The sequence below is a fragment of the Callorhinus ursinus genome, unplaced genomic scaffold (assembly GCF_003265705.2).
Source record: "Callorhinus ursinus isolate GAN/ISIS: 27379988/994484 unplaced genomic scaffold, GSC_fseal_2.0 scaffold60, whole genome shotgun sequence".
Lineage (NCBI taxonomy): Eukaryota > Metazoa > Chordata > Mammalia > Carnivora > Otariidae > Callorhinus > Callorhinus ursinus.
This window is the reverse complement of record NW_027397122.1, coordinates 4,658,434-4,676,099: the sequence shown is the minus strand read 5'-3', so window position 1 is coordinate 4,676,099 and position 17,666 is coordinate 4,658,434. Positions and strand designations below refer to the sequence as shown.

At 49.0% G+C, this 17,666-nt stretch overlaps 1 protein-coding gene across 15 annotated transcripts in view; it reads left to right on the top strand.

Annotated features, from left to right (window-relative positions):
* Positions 1 to 17,666, top strand: part of IKZF1 (IKAROS family zinc finger 1) — a 96,590-nt gene that overhangs the window by 932 nt on the left and 77,992 nt on the right. For 3 of the 15 annotated variants that reach the window (XM_025853034.2, XM_025853035.2, XM_073885087.1), the window contains exons 1-2: positions 322 to 658; positions 14,751 to 14,804. In XM_025853034.2, coding sequence (XP_025708819.1) covers positions 14,765 to 14,804 — 40 coding nt within the window. In that variant the 5' untranslated portion in view covers positions 322 to 658; positions 14,751 to 14,764. Of the gene's footprint in view, positions 1 to 285; positions 659 to 4,369; positions 4,656 to 14,750; positions 14,805 to 17,666 lie in introns of those variants that run through there. The other 12 variants (XM_025853039.2, XM_073885084.1, XM_025853036.2 and 9 more) reach the window with 9 other exon arrangements.

Genomic DNA, 17,666 nt, shown 5'->3' with positions numbered 1-17,666 from the left:
CCGAGTCCCGCGCCGCGCCGCGCCGCACCGCGCCCGGGTCGCCGCTCCGTGTTGCGGAGCGGCGAGCCGGGCGAGGGCAGGGCCGTGCGCGCGGGGCGGGGCGGCTGCGGGCCGGTCGAGCGGCGGCCGGAGGTGTGCACCTCCCCAAAGTTTGCGGAGCGCGGGCGGCGGGCGCGCGCTCGGGCCGCCGCCAATCTGGGCGGCCGCAGGTGGCGAGGCGCCGGCCCGCGGGGCGCGGCGCGGAGGGAGCCCAGGTGCGCGGCCCGTGGGCGGCGCTGTGCGCTCGGGGCAAGCCGGCCGGCCGCGAGCGCGAAAGCCGGGTCGGAGCCCGCGGGGGGTGGGGAGGGTGGCGGAGAAATGGGGAACAATGCGAGTGAGCAACTTCAGGAAGTCATTGTGAAAGAAAGCTGGGAAGAGCTCGGCGGCCAAGTTAGCAGGGCATTCTAACAAGTGCATGCGCCGCCCGCGCCCGGGGCGGCGACTGCGGCGACAGTCCCTGGGTCCCCGCGGAGAGCCGCCGAGCCCGGGCGGGACCTTGGAGGTGGCGAGGCGGTCGGCCCCGGGCGAGCCCGGCAGGGCAGAGGGAGCCCCGGCCCCGAGGTTGCTCTTCGCGCCCGAGGATCAGTCTTGGCCCCCAAAGTGCGACGCACAAATCCACGTGAGTGTTTTCAAATTGAATTTCAATAGGAAAACTCCGAGTAGCTGGTGGTTTAAAAAGAGAGAGAGAGAGAAGGAAAGAATCAGAGGACCAGACAAGGCAGTAAGATTGTAACCCCTGGTTTCGCTCAGGTCCGCCTCCCCTTTCTGGGGACGGAGAGAGCCCTGACTTTTGTCAGAGCCTCCGCCAACTTGGGCTGTGACCACAGGCACAGGGCCAGGCCGGCAGTGGGACGCTTGTGAGCCGCCCCGCTGTTACCATGAGGAGGACGTTCTAGCTCCAGTTATATTTAAACTGATACATGCCTCTAGATCACGGAAGTCAGGCTTTACAAAGTCATTCGTAAAGAGCCTTCTTTTATTTCTGAGGTGAGAGCATTTTGCTTCTACTGTAAAATAATTAGATCGTGTCTGAACTCGCTTTCTGCAAAATGAAGAATTATCCCGGTTTGAAAAGTTAGTAGGACTTCTGCTGGCTGCGATTTTGGCTCTCAGGTTTCGAAACTCCCTGGTAATAAGGCGTCGGGTTACTTGCGACTCGATTTGCAATGTATTTAAAAAAAAATCATCAAGGATCCCGGGTGATTCCTAAGGAATGGGGGCGGGGGAGAGAAGGTGAGATTGTTTTTTCTTTTAATTTGGAGGGACAGAATATGGCATGTAGAGACCGAGAGACTGGACAAGCACAGCTTTCAAATGCAGTCCTCCCCCCCTCTCCCCCCTCCCTCCCGGCTCTGGGCTGCACCGGCGGCCGGAGCGAATTCAAGGCAAGCTTGCCCAACTGCTCCTTTCCCATCCTGCTCCGGCCCATGCATCTCAGCTCCCAGGTATCTTGTTTTAAACTTGGAGACACAAACTGCTGTTGAAGGAATACCTGCTTGGTAGCAAAATCAACTTCTGTTAAGGGGACAAAATGTATGGAGGTTGAAAATATTTAATCTGGACAATAGTTAAACTTTCATAGAAATTGAAAGGGTTGCAAGGATTGGTTCACTTGGTTCTGAGTTGAGAGGAGACAGAAAACTGCAGGAAATGGTGGGAGCCTCGTGAATTTGTTTCTTTGTTTGAAGGTGTTTGATGAGGCTCATTGGACCCATCTTTTATATGGAATTTTAAAAGTACCAATTTAAGTATTTTTTCAGATTCAATGTCAGAATTGTTTCAGTGGCAAATCAGGTTATTTGGTATGTGGCAAAAAAAAATTAAGCGGTGCCAAATATCTGTGACGGGAAGATTACCTGCTTCCATCATAGAATATGCAGAACATGTTAAAAAAATAACTTGTATGCACAGATGTAAATAGTGATGTCACATTTTAAAACCCTGTACACTTCTGGTTTGATAGAATATATCCGATTTCAAAACTTTCCAGGAACATACGCGTTTATACCTTTTTTTATGCGGCAAAAAAAAAAAAAAAATGTGCTTCCCGGTCTTGGAGTCCACCAGAGCTGATGCCAGAATAGATTATTGAGTTAAATGGTCGTGCTTTCCTCCCCTTTTGTTTCATGGTGATAGTCGAAGGCAGGAGCTCTAGAAACTCCAGCATGCTTACTTGTTTGTGTAATTCACCAGGGCTTTAATTGAAGGGCTGCATCTTGCAACATTACACATCCTCCGAATTCAGAAGCATGGTAACAAGAGCAGCCCATCAGCTCAGTCTCAAAGGGTGAGCTTGTGGGTCTGTAAGAAAAAGTGTGCTTGTGTACCCTTTGTCTCCTGAGAACTGATACACGGTGACTGTCCTTGGCGCCATTTCCTTTGTTGAAAAATTACAATCCTAGTGAATTTCCTGGCCAAGAGGTCTGAAGCCCCACGGTGCTGGAGGCCACTGAGTCTTCTCACTTGGCTAGAGACTTAAGAGTTTGAGGATGGATGATGGTTCTTTTGGGGGGATATTTCCCCCTTGATTTGAATTGGTGTGTTTCGTGTTTGGGTCATATGGTAGCTTATTGTCAACTTAAATGTCAAACTTTGCAAATGTGAAGCAACGCTGTCTTCTGCGGGCCCTGCGACAAAACACCCCCGCCCCCACACGTACAGGTGTTCTGTGTTTATTTCAAGATTATGTGTGCATGGATAGATATAGAAAATAAAGAAATTCAATGAGTGCACACACACACACACACACACACACACAGCATGCACACGGCACAGAGAGAGAGGCATGGGGGCAGGGTGAGAAAGAGTCTTCATACCGCACAGACCTGACCTGAGTAATAAAACCCCTCCTTTTAGGTTCTGTGTGTTTGGTTGGTTTTTACCTTTCACTAAAGCAGGATGGATTTTCCTATTTATACTGTTGAGTGTAGACGTAAATGATGTGATACTTTGGGTGTCTGCCTAACACTATTAACCCAGAATCTGTCAAGGATAGCACCATTTCGTGGCATTTGTGTGTTTTTCCCCCTCCTCTAATCTTTGCAATTATGAAATAATTTCACTATGAAATAACTACTGGTTTTCGTTGCCTTATTCTGATGGAGATTCGTTCAGGGGATCACACTCACAGAGAACAGACCAAGTCCCCTTAAGGTTCTCTGGCAACCCTTGTGATTTGTCAGCCTGACAAGCTTTTTCGGGGATTGTGACTCCTTTTTCTGGCCACAAGATGCTGTACGTCTCACCCTGGTCGTGAAGGTTTCTCCCTGCCCCAGGTCTGTACGCTGGTGTTTTTTGGAGCCCTCAGGCATGTGTGTGTAATCATGCCATTTCTCAGGTGAAAACAAGAGATGTAAAAGTGACAAGTGACCCATCCTCGCAGGCTTATAAAAGGAGAACCATTGATCTTGTTTACACCTTGAGACGGATCATTGTTTTGCTCACACTGGGCACAGGTGCATGTGTGATCTAGATGTTGGGGAGGTTGCATTGCAGAATAGTCGTGTGAAACACACACACACACACACACAAAGTTCAGGTGGGGAGGGAAATAGAAATGGGGCTGGTACACACCCCAGACCAGACTCAGCAGCAGCGACATGACTGGTCTTTCCCGTGGGGACTTCTGGACACTCCCACCGGTTTCATCTTGGAGACCCCCAAGGTGTTACTGTGTTCTTGGCAGTTCCAGAAACGCCTTCACGCCCGGTCTCTCTCTGCAGCTCCTGTGATACACGCCCCTGTCTTTGCATCTTCTGCGCTGTTCCCATAAGGGCTTTTGTTTGACATTGTTTTTAAACATGTGATGCTCTTCTGACAAATATCTCTCGGACGTGACAAAACGTGCAGCGTAAAACCCAGCCAGACAAAGGGCGCTGTGCATGCGTTCCTGAGCGGGGAGGAGGCAAGGCCTCCCCTGCTTCCCTGTGTGTGTGTGTGTGTGTGTGTGTGTGTGTGTGTGTGTGTGTCGCTGGGGGTCACTCCTGAGAAGGGCCCGTGGGGCACCAGCTGAGATCTCCCCTACAGGCCGACGGCCTCCTGGCTTCCGTTGGCTTTGTGTCCTGTGATCAACAGGCGGGACCCACAGGTGCCTTCAGTGACCCGCCTGGCGATAAACTGGTAAAAGTGGTAAAAACCCAAAGTCCCAGGCGTGGGGCCCGTTGTCTTCCCCGGCGCAGGCCTGGCCCTGCTTCCCTTCTCCCGCCGCCACTTCGGCCTTTGGGGAACTCGCAATTCCTGTTGACTAAAAGAGCGCCAGCCTCCACCACAAGCCTGTCAAATCAGACGTCCTAATAATCTCTGAACCCGTTTTGGTCGGCACAGGAAGCTCACGCTCCCTTCCTGCCCATGTTTTCCTGAGAGAAAACTATCTTCCCTCCTTTTTTGCATATTTGGCAAATGGTTCCACCTTTCTTTCCGCCCTAGTGGAGTGTGAAGGCGGTGGCGGAGGAGAGGGCCTCCCGGCCTGCCACCCTGGGGCAGCAGGGTCCCTCCCAGGTGGCTGAGTGGAGGGGACTCCACGCGCGGCCCAGGGCCCGAAGACCCCCATCTTCCAAAGGCGGGATTGGTGTGGGAAGGCAGCACCCCCTCGGTGTCGGGGAGGCTCGGGTAGACTGGTGAGTGCCACGCACTTTCTCTCCTCTCTGCTGTGCTTGCATGGACGGGGGCCAGCCGGTGTGGCCTCTCTTCCCGGTGGCCTGCGCCTGGCCCCTGCCCGGCACCCCTCCGCCGCCTGTCTGGGGTGATGGAGAGCATCATTATGCACCATTTGCACGCTCTGCTTTCGGGTTGTCCCGTGCTCCACCTCCTGATGGCTGGTGGCGCGGGGCCACCGCTTAACGAATTGCCTAAAATGGGGCCTAATTAGTGGAAAAGTGCCTTCTTCATATTTTCTCACTCAAGTGTGCAATGATTCATTTTTCTCTGGCAATCAGCTCACTGCTGAAGGAAATCTGACTCTTCCTGCTGTTTTGGCGCCAAAAGTTAGCAGTCCTGGACAGGGTGCAGGGCTTCCCGGCTGGGGATTGCGGGGGGGGGGGGGGGGGCAATGGGATGGGAAGGGGGCACCCAGCAATGTTCCTCCACCCTCCTTCCCTGCCCTTTCTTCTCCCTCTCTTTCCCTCTTCCTTCTTTCTTTTGGAGGGGGGTGCCATGGGAGTCTATGGAAACAACGGAGAAAGAACAGCATAAAGTATTTTTAAGTGCTCTTATGCATCCCGACATAGAGTTTCAGGCTCCATTTTGGAGATCATACTGATACCAGCCCTCTAAAGCGTTTTCTGTTAGTTTGAGACGATTTAAAATGGAACAGTATGGCTCAGAGTCCTTTACTGAAGCTAAGAGTTCCACTAGGGATATTGATTCGTCCGTTTGGGGTGAATTCTTCTCGTGGAATCCGATTTTCACTGGTCAGCCTGGAGCACATGAAAGAGCACGTAAGACACCTCCTTGGCCCCCAGGGGGAAAATGTTTACTTTAGAATCTTTAGGAGAAATGAAAATGAGGAATTGATCTTTTATGAGCTTGCTTGTGAGACACTCTGAAACGTCCTCCCGTGCTTTTAATGCAAGCAGAGAGAGCGAGCCAGCGACCCCCTGGTGCGAGCCCCACTTTCCAGCCTGAAAAAGTGACCTTTTCCTCCTCCTTTGTGGTGAGTTTTGTGGAGGGCGGAAAATTAAAATGATATTCAAAGAGATCCACAGTGAAAACATATTGATAAATTGTGTATCCCACTTCATTAAACCAAAATCACACTGCTAATTATCTGAGGTTGTTAGAGATAAGGCCATTAATTACCATTTAAAAATGGTTTGGAAATTTCTAGTGCTTTTCTGCACATGTTTTCCTGCTTCTGCCTGGAGTTGTATGTGTTTCCCTGAATTTAAAGAATTTCCAGCTCTGTTTAGAGCAGACCAGGCTCTTGTGAAAGAAATGAAACTTGCTGAACAGCAACAGCAAAATACTTAAAGCGAAGCATTGAAAGTAAATAATTTAGGCTCATTTAAGGGCTGCAGGAGAATCGGACGGTAGTGTTTAAAATGAGTTTTCCTCTATTTTGCTGTCTGACGGACAAGAGCATTTCTCTGCTAGGTTACAAATAAAGACAGGCCGATTTTTGTGGCCCTACAAATGAGGAAGTTGTAAGCTTCTGTGAAGTTCTACTGATGACTCCCTCCGCCCGCCCCCCTCCCCACTTCCCTGCTGGGTCTGCATGAGGACCTTAGAGGCTAAAGGTTGTAGATTAGAGAATGGGCTCCAAGCATGCTGGGGGTGGGGGGTGCATAGCCACTAGGATCTCACATTCATATGGACCTTGTCATTTGTTCTGTGGTGTTGGGCATTTTGTTTTCAGGAGCCCTCCAGGTTGGGGTGATAGCACAGCTGGGACTGAGCTCTCTGTCGCAGAATAAAATGGAAAGCTAGAACTTTTCTTGCTAATTTGCTCCAACTTAAAGAGTCAGCTGAGACTACCAAGTGGTATTCTCTTCTATGATTATTTGGTGTATTGCCAGAGGAATCGTTCTTACCAGATAACTTACCGAATGCATTTCTTCTCCCTTTTACTCTTCTCGAAACAGCTTGATTTGACTTCAGTGGGACCATTTGAGGTTGGGTGAACAAGGTGAATTCCAGAGTTCTACAGCTACTAAGAGCTCGGGCTAGGATTCAAAGAACCTGATTTGCGGATCCACATTCCTATGTTCTGTGAACGTAGTTTAAAACTGTGGCCATAGGATTTTTAATCATTTTCATGAGGTTACCTTATTTCAAGTGATTTGAGTTGATGATCCGTGTTGCCAGTAGAACTGGGGAGCTCAGAACTCAAGTCTTGCAGGGAGAATTTCCTGTTGGCCCGGAAGCCATGTGGCCTTCATGTGGGGGGGATCCCGTCATCAGGGTGTCTGCAGCCCCCTCTCTAGAGCCAAGATGAGACCTCCTCTCTTATAGGTGCCCCTCCCCAAACAGCCTTTTCCATTGCAAGGAATAAAAGGTAGATATCTGGGTAACAATGAATCCTGGGACATGTTTGCTCTGGAACACATTTTCTCTCTCTCTCTCTCTCTCTCTCTCTCTCTCTCTCTGTGTGTGTGTGTGTGTGTGTGTGTGTATCTGGATTTATAGATCTTGTCTCACTACCAGCCAGACAACAGAGACTTATCTAAAATGGAAAAAAAAAAGAAAAACGGGTTACAGTACCTAGGAGAGTGTTCTTGGCGGGCGAATCGGCCATGACTTTTCAGTTATTGGAGATAAACGTATTTGTATGGATTTGTGAAAACTAGACATGCTTGTCAAGACTTGGATATTTTACTTCTTGGGGTCTAAATAAATTAAATCTTTTGCCAGGAAAGCTTACAGAAGACATGCATTAAAAAAACAAAACAAAACAAAACCCAGTGGCCTTATAGAAGTCCCAGCATTACAAGTGCTTTTTTTTTTTTTTTGGAATGTTACGGGTATACAATACAAGTGGATTTGCATGCTCAGTTTTAATTTTGAGCTTTCACATGTCCCCATGAAAGTATCTGCTGCTAATATGGTAAGTAAAGTCACTGCTAAGAGGGCAGGATAAGATACTGTATCCTTTGTGAGAATGGCCCATTGCCTTGCTGAGTAAAACACTTAGTGAATATGGTAACTTTGTATTTATCCATTTTTTTTAAAGTGCAAACAAAACTTTGAAAAAAAATAGGAACACGAAATTGTGCCTGGGCTCCTGTCTCCTCACTTTATAATAATAAATGACAAAACCATCAGCACTTTTGGGAATATCCATGTCAATCATTATTTGGGAGGCAGTTTTTATACATATTTTTTTCAAGACGTTTAAGTCTCATTTTTGTTGCACAGTTGCTGGCCATGCATGAAGGTCTTCTAAAACTGGGAAGAGGGTAGAAGGAAATGATTCTAAACTTAGATATTTTGACTTAAGTGATTAAGTGAAGTGTAAAAAGCCATTTATATTTGAGGAAGCTGCTTAGGAAGTGGCCCATGATGACAGTCAAAATCAGGAAAAGTCCTATAAATGCATATGTAAATTTTTGAGTGTGTATGTTTCTGCTACAGTTGCTGTCTATATAGTCCTTACTTGTAGTTTGAGAGCCTGTGGTCTGGGGCAGAGCGGTCTTTACCGAGAAGTCACTTCTCTGCATAGGAGAAGTGCAGTGCCAGGACCTTCCCAGGCCCCTGGAAGTCCTGCTCTGGACCTGTGCTGAGGGTAAATGTCTCTAACTCTGCTTTCTCTGTTTAAAAAAAAAAAAAATGTTGAATACAATATCTCCCATCTTTTTTTATACCTCACTTTGAGACAGGTGGCTCCATGATGCCATTTTGCAATATTCGCGTGTTCTTTCCCTTCTATATTAAATCTCTCTTTGCTGAGACTGTTTTCAAGCAGCGTGGTTTTTAGCTGTATTTTGAAAAGGCTTCCTCAAGTCCCCAGACCCTTCCTCTTTTGCATATCAGTTCCTGCCCCTAGGAAAAAAAATTGTGAGGACAGAATTGCACATCTGAGCTAATTTGCCCTCAAAAAGCAGGTTCGCAGTAGAACAGACCACTGGAGGCGTTTTCTGTGGCTCAGTTAAATAAGGGGGAGGGGGTGCAGTCTGAAAGCCAAATTGGATTCCCTGCTGTCCTGTTGAAATCTTGTTTTTCATTGTTATTTGCGCCGCAATACTCTGTGGAATAATCATGAAAATGTGTAGATTGGCAGCTAATTTTTGAAAAATGGAAAGAATCAGAAATGAAATAAGAGTGCCCAGAAGTTTCTGTGTTCTCCTGACCTGTTTTGTCAAGTTGTTAGGAAAACCTATAAGGTCCCCCTCACCAGACACAAAGACCTGGCAGATTGCCTTAGCTTTCTCTTGGAACATTTCTTTTTTTTTTTAAGATACAGTGTAATTCACAGTGATATGATGGATTTGCAAAAATAAAATCTACCAATCTGAAAATGAAAGAGCTCTCCTTGGGCAGGAATAATGGGTTTCATTAAAGAGGTCTGTGACCTAAGGCATTTTATTTTATTTATTTTTTTTAAACTTTTTTTTATTTATTTATTCATGAGAGACAGAGAGAGAGAGAGAGAGAGAGAGGCAGAGGGAGAAGCAGGCTCCCAAGGAGCAGGGAGCCCGATGCGGGACTCGATCCCAGGACTCTGGGATCATGACCTGAGCCAAAGGCAGACACTTAACCATCTGAGCCACCCAGGCGCCCGACCTAAGGCATTTTAAATAGATTATAGGCTTGGACTGTGTTTTCCCCACATGCCTAGCCCCTTCTAAATAAGCATCATTGAGCGTATAAGGAAATAACCCTGAATTGGAACCGCTAGTGCAACTTCACTCGTCAGGGAGGAAAAAAAATCAGTAGTGTACATCTTATCAAATAAGGAGAATTTAACTTTATTGGAGAAGTTTTGTGATGAAAGTTGCCTTATCTGTAGAGTATTACAAAGGGCACACCCCTTTTCTGTCAGGATACAGGTAGCATCCACTCCTTGTCCATTGCCCATTTGAAATTTGGGACCACGGTGCTGGGCTGTGAGGTTCACACAGGCAGGAGTGGTGGAGTGAAGAACACGTCTCCGTCGAGCAGTTGTGGGTTCAAGTTCACTCTGTTGTTGTCTAGTCATGTGCCCTTGGGGGGCTGCTGTATGGTTAGCCTCTATCTTTCTCATCCATCGAATGGAAATTATATGGATTATATACAATAATCGTAATCATATGGCTTAATTGTGAAGATTAAAGGTACACATTTAGCAAATGAGTCTTGAATACTAGATCCGTGTTAGATGCTGTACCAGGCACTCACATAAAATGGTGGGCGAGGTGGACGACATGGACAGTCTTGTGGTTCTTTGCGGTTAAATGCCATAGTCAGTTGCTTAAGTAAAGCCTGCTAAGACCAGTATCCATTCCTTCACCATCTTCTTCTGGCACATAAAAAGTACTTAAGAAATGAGATAGCGTTGGACCCATGTGTCTTAGGGGAGAGGAAAGGCATTGTTTTTAGGTATTTATGTATTTGTTTTGATTGAAGCATAACCGATATGTAACATTATATTAGCATCGGGTGTACAGCACGATGATTCAGTATTTGTGTGCATTGCAAAGTGATCCCCACGATGAGTCTCAGAGCTGTCACCACACACGGTCACAAAAACACGTGTGTGATGGGTGCTTTTAAGATTTGCTCTGTTAGCAACTTTCAAACAGGCAGGACAGCATCATTACCAGTATTCTCTGTACAGACATGACTTTGTGTGTGTGTGTGTGTGTGTGTATGTGCGTTATTTAAACGGCAGAGAACTGAGGATCTGTAAAGCTTGTGGAGGTGCTAGGTGCTCCCAGGGAATGGCTCGTTCTGAGTGACCACCGGCGGTCCTCACAGCCGGTCGGGCCCGCTATGCACTTGGCGGTGCTGGGATAACCATGATGTCGGTCACTCGAAAAGGAATCAAGTTGTGGTTCTTGACGGGCATCTGGCTTTTCATTTCGACTTCATTAATTCTGACTCGCCTTTTATGAAGTATATGGGAGAGTGCTGTGAAGAGAGGTGTTCATCTTAGGGCAAAGAGGGGGCCTGTGAGGAGGGGCCGAGGACCACCACCAGCCCTGCGCACCTGCCAGTGGCCCTCGGGGCTCCCTTCGGCTCTCGGGGCTGTTCTTGGGGCCGCCTGCTCACTCACAGGTACAAGTGAGGACGCTCCTGGAGACTTGCCCAGCCCTTGACTTGGGAGCCACGACTGCCCAGGGTGCTTCTTCCCAGGAGACAGCCAGGTCCCAGTCCCTCGTGGGCATGGAAGAAGGAAAGAAGGACAGGGTTGGCGAGGTGGGGGGATGTTTCCAGAGTCTCCCTGTCCCCGAGGGAAGCTCCTCCATGGGGCCAGCACTGGCAATAAGACCTTGTTTCCCTGGCGAGGCCGCTGGCAAAGCACAGATGTTCCGGGCCAGCTTTGCTCCTGTCTCTCACGTCTTTTGCTCAGTCCTCTGCATCCCCCCACTTTCTGGAGTCACTGATATGCCAACCCCCTTGAGCTGACACCAGGAAAGTCTCGTTGGAGCAGAAGGACCAGACAGACACAGAGACAGAGACACGGAGAGGAAGGGAGGAGGGATGAAGGAGACAGAAGGAAAGACAGGAAGAGACGTTCAACTCCGTGACCACTCCAGAGTCGGAGGAGAGGGTGGGCAGTGGCTTGCGACAGCTGGCTGTGCTCCCCTAGAGGGATGGCCAGCTACAGCCACTGTCACATTGGGCTTCACTTATCTCTGCATCTGTTTCCCCATGTGCGAGATTCAGAACTGCTTGCTCCAGAGAAACAATGAGAGCCTTCAGGGCTGTAGGAACTGCCCAGGTGACCGGTGTTTGCTGGTGTTGTGTTTTCTGCTGTGTCAATCAGTGGAGCTCTGGCCTTCAGTTGTTTGGGTTTCCCGTGCGGGGGAGAAAATCACAGTTCACATCTGTGAAATACTCCTTGCCTCTGGCATCTCCCTTTCCAGGCTTGTGGTCCTGGGTTTTGTTTAGGGGCCAGTTTCCAAAAACAGGTCATGAGTCCACTTGTGTGATGAACTCATCTTTCTGATCATAAACTCATTGACAGCAGACACCATATCCAGCCCACACTCTGTTTTCCACTTGGCATTGGACACAGCTTCCATGTAGGAAAAGAGGGCTTAGTAAGTACTGTGTGAGAGTAAGCACAGAGCCTGGGTCGTGCATGCAGTAGCTGGGATGGGGGTGGTGTCCCACTGCCCCTTCCCAGGCCCCCCACAGCTGCCCCTCTGTAACCTCTGGTCTTGGAGGGGGTGAAATTTCCTCTCCCTCAGTCCGTTTCCCATCATCGATTTATTTGTTTGGTCTTTGCCCAAAAGCCATCACTTTTACAAAAAAGTCACGACTGTTCCATCCCAAGAGATGCAGATTCGGGAGCTTGTCAAGTCCTGCACCCCTGCATGACAGGCAGGCAGGACCAGGGCCACAGCATTCACAGGACCCAGCGCAGCCTGGAAAGTTGGGCCCTGCCCCCAAATTATCAAGAAGGTCAGAACAGTGGTGACAAACATCCATTAGCCCAAGCAAGGGGGCCCTCCCAGCATGGCTGCACACCCACATGCAGTAGGGTTGGTTGGGAGTGTGTTTGAAAATCTCAGTGGTGCTGATTACCCAGTGAAGTTCCACAGGGTGGGGGTGGCGGGGTGGGAGTGGACGTTTGGTGAAAATGGGAACTGGCGTGTTGACACCAGTTCATGGTCCTCTGCTCGGTGTGGCCGGCCCCCAGCACACCCACTGTCCGGATTGTACAGGTGGCTGCTGAGGTGGGGCTGCTTCCAGGAAGGGACACACAAGACACACAAGCCAGGTGACTGCCCAGGGCAAGGGCTCTCCCGCCCAGCAGAGCCTGGTCTGGACCTCAGACCATCTGTGTTCTGCTCTGTGGCACTTGTTGCATCTCCCACCTGAGTGGATGGATGCATGATGGGCAACCTGGGAAGGATGGATTGTGCCCCTGGTCTCGAACACAGAGGGTCCCCTCCGTGCCTCGAGGGAGCACACCTTCTCCCTTAGAGCCAAGGTGGGGAGCCATCTGTGGGGCCTTAGGAAACAGTCTGTCCTCTACTTGGGAATAGCTCCGATCTACACTGGGGAACTGGATAAATCAGCCCTACAGCTGAGAAGTTGATAGCCGCTGAAATGAGGACCTTGATGTAGATGTGCAAAACAAAAAGACGTGGTGGATTAAATGAAACAAATAGTTTACAAGAGACCATTTGGAATGCATTTAGCATCCTGTTTTTGTAAAAATCTCTGTGTGTGTGGAAGTTATGGGTCTTTGTAAAAAAAAAAAAAAAAAAAAAGTTGTAAAAAACGTTATCACCCGCATGGCTAGAAGAATCCAAGTCAACATTCTACAAATTCTGTGTTAGCCCAGGATTGGTTACAGCCAAGATTCAAGTTCTGCCATCTGTCTCACCACTCAACACAGGGACGTTTCAAGACAGGTCTGTGATACCACAATAAAACACTGTACCTGCCTTCAGGGAGTAGTGAATCTCACATTCATACCATCCAAAGATGACAAAGATTTTTCTCATTGAAGTCCATCCTGTCTCTTTATAATTGTTTGGACGGTTTCAGAAGACTCATGGATTTTTTTTTTGCCTTTTGTACCTGGGGGTCTATGAGACGCTGGGCATACGGCCGGTTTCAAGCTGGCTCCAGGGGCTGCTTAGTTCAGCTTTGGCCGACTTGTGGACCCTCAGTCTCAGGGCAGACACACAGGTGGGGCCACGGGCCTTTTTCCCTTCTGTGGTCAGCGGCCGTAGCCCTGCGCCGCACAGCAGCCTGGAAAATTCAGGTCACACTTCAGACCTGTTCAGTGGCTTTCAGAAATAGACGAAAACCCCTCCCCATCCAGAAGAAGTGACAGTCATTCTTGTCTTCTTCGTGACTAGTACTGATACTACAGAAATTGAAGATACGGAGTCCACAGGCACCGTAAAGGCTATTATATATATGCATGTATTTGCCCCTGACTACATAGTTCGGTCCCCTGAACCCCCACCCCCACCATCTGTCGCCAGGTCTGCTGCACACTGGCCTCACAGCTCAGATCCACACACCTGAACCAAAGAGACAGAGGTGCACCTCCCTGCCAACACTGAAACAGAGGTGACCTGAGTTCAATTCAACAGATGGACTCAGTTTGTTGCTTAGAGAAGGTCTGTCTTGCCAGGTTGTCCAGCAGAGCATAAATGAGCAGATTTCGTTGAGGTCGCCTGCTGCTGAGGCCACAGATTTCCCTGTCCACGGGGCTCCCAGAGGTCATCCGCTAGGGCACCCACGACCTCTGAGGCCGGGCCAGGACCCCGAGGGCACCCACCGGCGCGTGCAGCGGCTGGTCCTTCGGGGCAGGACATTCCCTCTCACCACCAAGGGCGGCTCTTCCCAGTGGGTTTTCTGTTTTTAAACCAATGTGAGGAGCCAAGCCATGTGTCAGCAAACAGGAAGGTTTGGGTGCTCTCCCGGCCTCGCTTTGCTGCCATTGTGAGCTTCCCTTCTCCCTGCGTGAGTGCACTAGCGACGTCTGAGGCAGAGTCCCTGAAAGAGTGAGGGACAAACACAGAAGCGCCCATGTTGCCCACCTGCCAGGCTGGAGGTGTATTCATTATTGATGGAGGGAGTGCGAGAGCTGCTCACATATGCAGCCCTGCCTGGGTAAATGAGACATTCTTCAGCAAATTGCTTCGTTTTTTGATTGCTGATTGTACGCGTGTCACCAAGCTGACTCAAGGTTCATCGATGCATGCTCAGTAAATTAGAAAGAACATAACTATGGATCAGCCAAGAGAATGAATTCTGTGCCTACAATGACCCAGGGCCATTTAATTTTCTGCTTAATTTTGTTGCAGTCAGTTTGCATTTTGGGTTATTATGCAGTAGGAAATTAACAATAAATAACAAATTTGGTCCTCCTGTGCTTGTAATGATATTTTTATAAATCTTTGTAATGCTGTTTTTAAAAGGATCAAGGTCTGTGCCAGTCTGATACTCCAGCAAGTATGTGAGGAGGAAAATGCATTATTCTTGGTAGATAACCTTGCCGTTAAATACATAGAATGTCTCTCTCTCTCTTTCTTTCTCTCTCTTTCTCTCTTTCATATCTTATTAGTAATTTGCTTTAAACTAAAATCCGTTCCTCTCTTTCTCAGATAACCTGAGGACAATGGACGCTGATGAGGGTCAAGACATGTCCCGAGTTTCAGGTGAGACCCTTGTGGGGTACCTGTATGGGGGGCCCCATGAGGACCCCTCCCTGGGGTGCCAGGAGCCACGGCGCTCGCTGTGTTCCCGAGGGAGGAAGACAGGTTGTCCTGCAAAAGGGAAGACCAAGATGGAATTCGTGTGAATGTTTTATGGCAACTCTTAAGCTCATCCCAGGTTGAGAACCTGAGCAGAATAATCTCCAAGCATAAAATGGGTTTTGCTGGGAAATCCGAGAGCACCCCAGAGAAGGTCCAATAAATGTGGATACTCTTGGGGGGAAATGACTGATGGATCTGCTCTGGACCCCAAACAGGTGCCGATGGTGGTGTTTAAGAGGGAGCAAGAGTGAGGGAGGGGAGCGGGAGAAAGAAATTGAAAAGCATAGTTTTGAGGCACAGGTCAGAATATCTGGTAAGCTCCCCACCCACATACATCTTTTTTTCAAGCCGTATTGGACGTGGCTCTTGTCATTTTGGGAGACCCAGGAAGTGGAGCTGTGGGTAATGTGACATGAGGCCTAAGGGCAGGTCACAGACTGTCCCACCAGGCAGGGCTGAGCCCGTCCAGCAAAGCCCAGCGTAGCTCCTGTGTTCCTAAGCATAGGAAGCCCACCTTCCGTCTGGCCCCGCACCCAGAGGTGTCCGGCTGCAGAAGCAACCTCTGTGGCCTGTGGGTTTTCATGATTTTACCTTTCAGAGCCTCCCAGGCTCCTGGCCAATCCCGGGTGGGCGTCTGTTGGAGAATGGCCTGGCCTGGTCATCTGGGCCTGGCTGACCTGCCCCCCACCTGTTTCTAAGTTTTTATTGAATTCCGCGCCCCGGTCTAAGTCAGTCCTCATGACAGAGACCGGGGCCACACGTGTGGCAGCTCACTCACTGGCGAGTGTGCAGGGGAGGAGATTCAAGTACTTGCCACAATCCCAGACGTCTCCCGCCTCCCCTGGGCCAGCTACTCCGGTCGTTCGGCAAGTGTGGACTTGAACTCTCTGGGCTGCAAAGAAGGAGTTCACCCTAGGGCCGCGCCCACAAGTGCGCAGAGCGTTTCGAGCAGATGCTCACCACAGTATTGACGCTAATGTCCGAAAACCGGGGCACTTCCCTTGTTCATCCTGCTCTTCCGAACAGGGATGGCCTGAATACCTTCATAGCGGAACACGTCCAAGACCTATGCCAACGTGCTGGCGGTGTCCGGGAGGGTGCACAGTGTGATCCGTTCTGTAGGATAAACACACATGCACACGCGCGCGCACACACACTTCCTACATGCTTGCCCATGAGAGAGATTTACTGACCTAGACTTCCCCTGGGGAGTTTGGTGATGGGCTATGGAAGACGGGGGGGTCTTTCGCTTTACATCTAGTATCTACTGTCTTTAAGTTCTATTTGCATTGGTTTCCCTTGAGCACATTCTTTGATTCTGAACCCTGAACCGGAAGTACACCAACAACAAAATATGATTTCAATGAAAAAAAAAAAAAAAAGATGGCCTTTTTGAAGCCTCTCACTGGCGGGGGGGGGGGGGGGGGTCTGGGGGTTGTGGGGCAACGGGCCTGCAGGGGGGGGGAGGGGGGGGGAGGAGGTGTGGGTCCCTCCCCGGGTTAGTGCCCCCCCCCACCCCGCCCGGGGTTTCAGGCCTTGGCTAGAGGGGATTAGCAATTCAAAAACACAGGATGTCAACAATTTCCAAGTGCCAAGAAACCCTTTCATTGTTTTTGCTGTCTCTTGAGGAGTTTCTGAGGTGACACTTGCAAGAAGCATCTGTCCATCTGTCCTCTCCTGTCCCAGAGCCAGAGCTGAAAGCCCCCGGCCCAGGCAGACATCTCCAGAATGTTTCTTATGAGCAAGTCTGTGTCCCCCTCTCCTATCTTCTTCACCACCAGAACAAAAGCCTCCTTTTTTCCCCTCATAGTTTTCTTGCCCTTAACATGAGGCTAAACACTCCATTTTTCCTGGACACTGGCTTTGGAAAGTGGGATTTTGGGGAGCAAGAATGAAGGAGGCCCGTGGCCCCAGACTGCCTGGAAAAGGAAACTCTCCTGTGGGTGAGAAGATTCAAGACTCGATCTGAAATTTACTTTGTGTACACGTAGCAAAGGAAATGCTACTCCCAAAACTCGAAGAGCACTCTTGGTCCACGTAACTTGAAGCGTTCTAAACAGCGAGCAGAGCATCTGAAGGGTCCTGCCGTTGTTCCTAAAGATTTGAAGGATTCTTCTTCTACTTCTTGCTGCTTCTAGAACTAAAACCTAATCACATCCCTTTGTCTTTTCCATTTCTGAAAATTGAGGGGAGTGACAGTTATAGAATAAGAATGTACAAGGGCGCCCGGGTGGCTCAGTCGGTTAAGCGTCTGCCTTCGGCTCAGGTCATGGTCTCAGGGTCCTGGGATCGAGCCCCACGTCGGGCTCCCTGCTCGGTGGGGAGGCTGCTTCTCCCTCTCTCTCTGCCCACCCCCTGCTCATGCACTCTCTCTCTCTCAAATAAATAAATAAAATCTTAAAAAAAAAGAATAAGGACGTACATTTAGTCAAACAGAAGTTGGCATTCTTGATCTGTGGAGGAATATATTACTCAATCCCCCTCTGTCCCCAGAAAATTCTTCACTGTCATGTTCTACCCACAGGAAAGAAAACAATAAACTTTCTAAGTTGAACCAGGAAGTTGCCACTTTCCTGGGTTCAAAAATGCCCCAGCATGAACAGTTCCATCAGTATCTGTGAACTATTCACTTGAAAAAGAAATAATATCTGACTTTTTTTTTTTTTTTTTCAAATCACCTGATTCTTTCTTTCGGAGGGTTTTTCCTATAGGGCACATCTCATTCATTCTTTGGGTAAAGTTGTGTGTGTGTGTGTGTGTGTG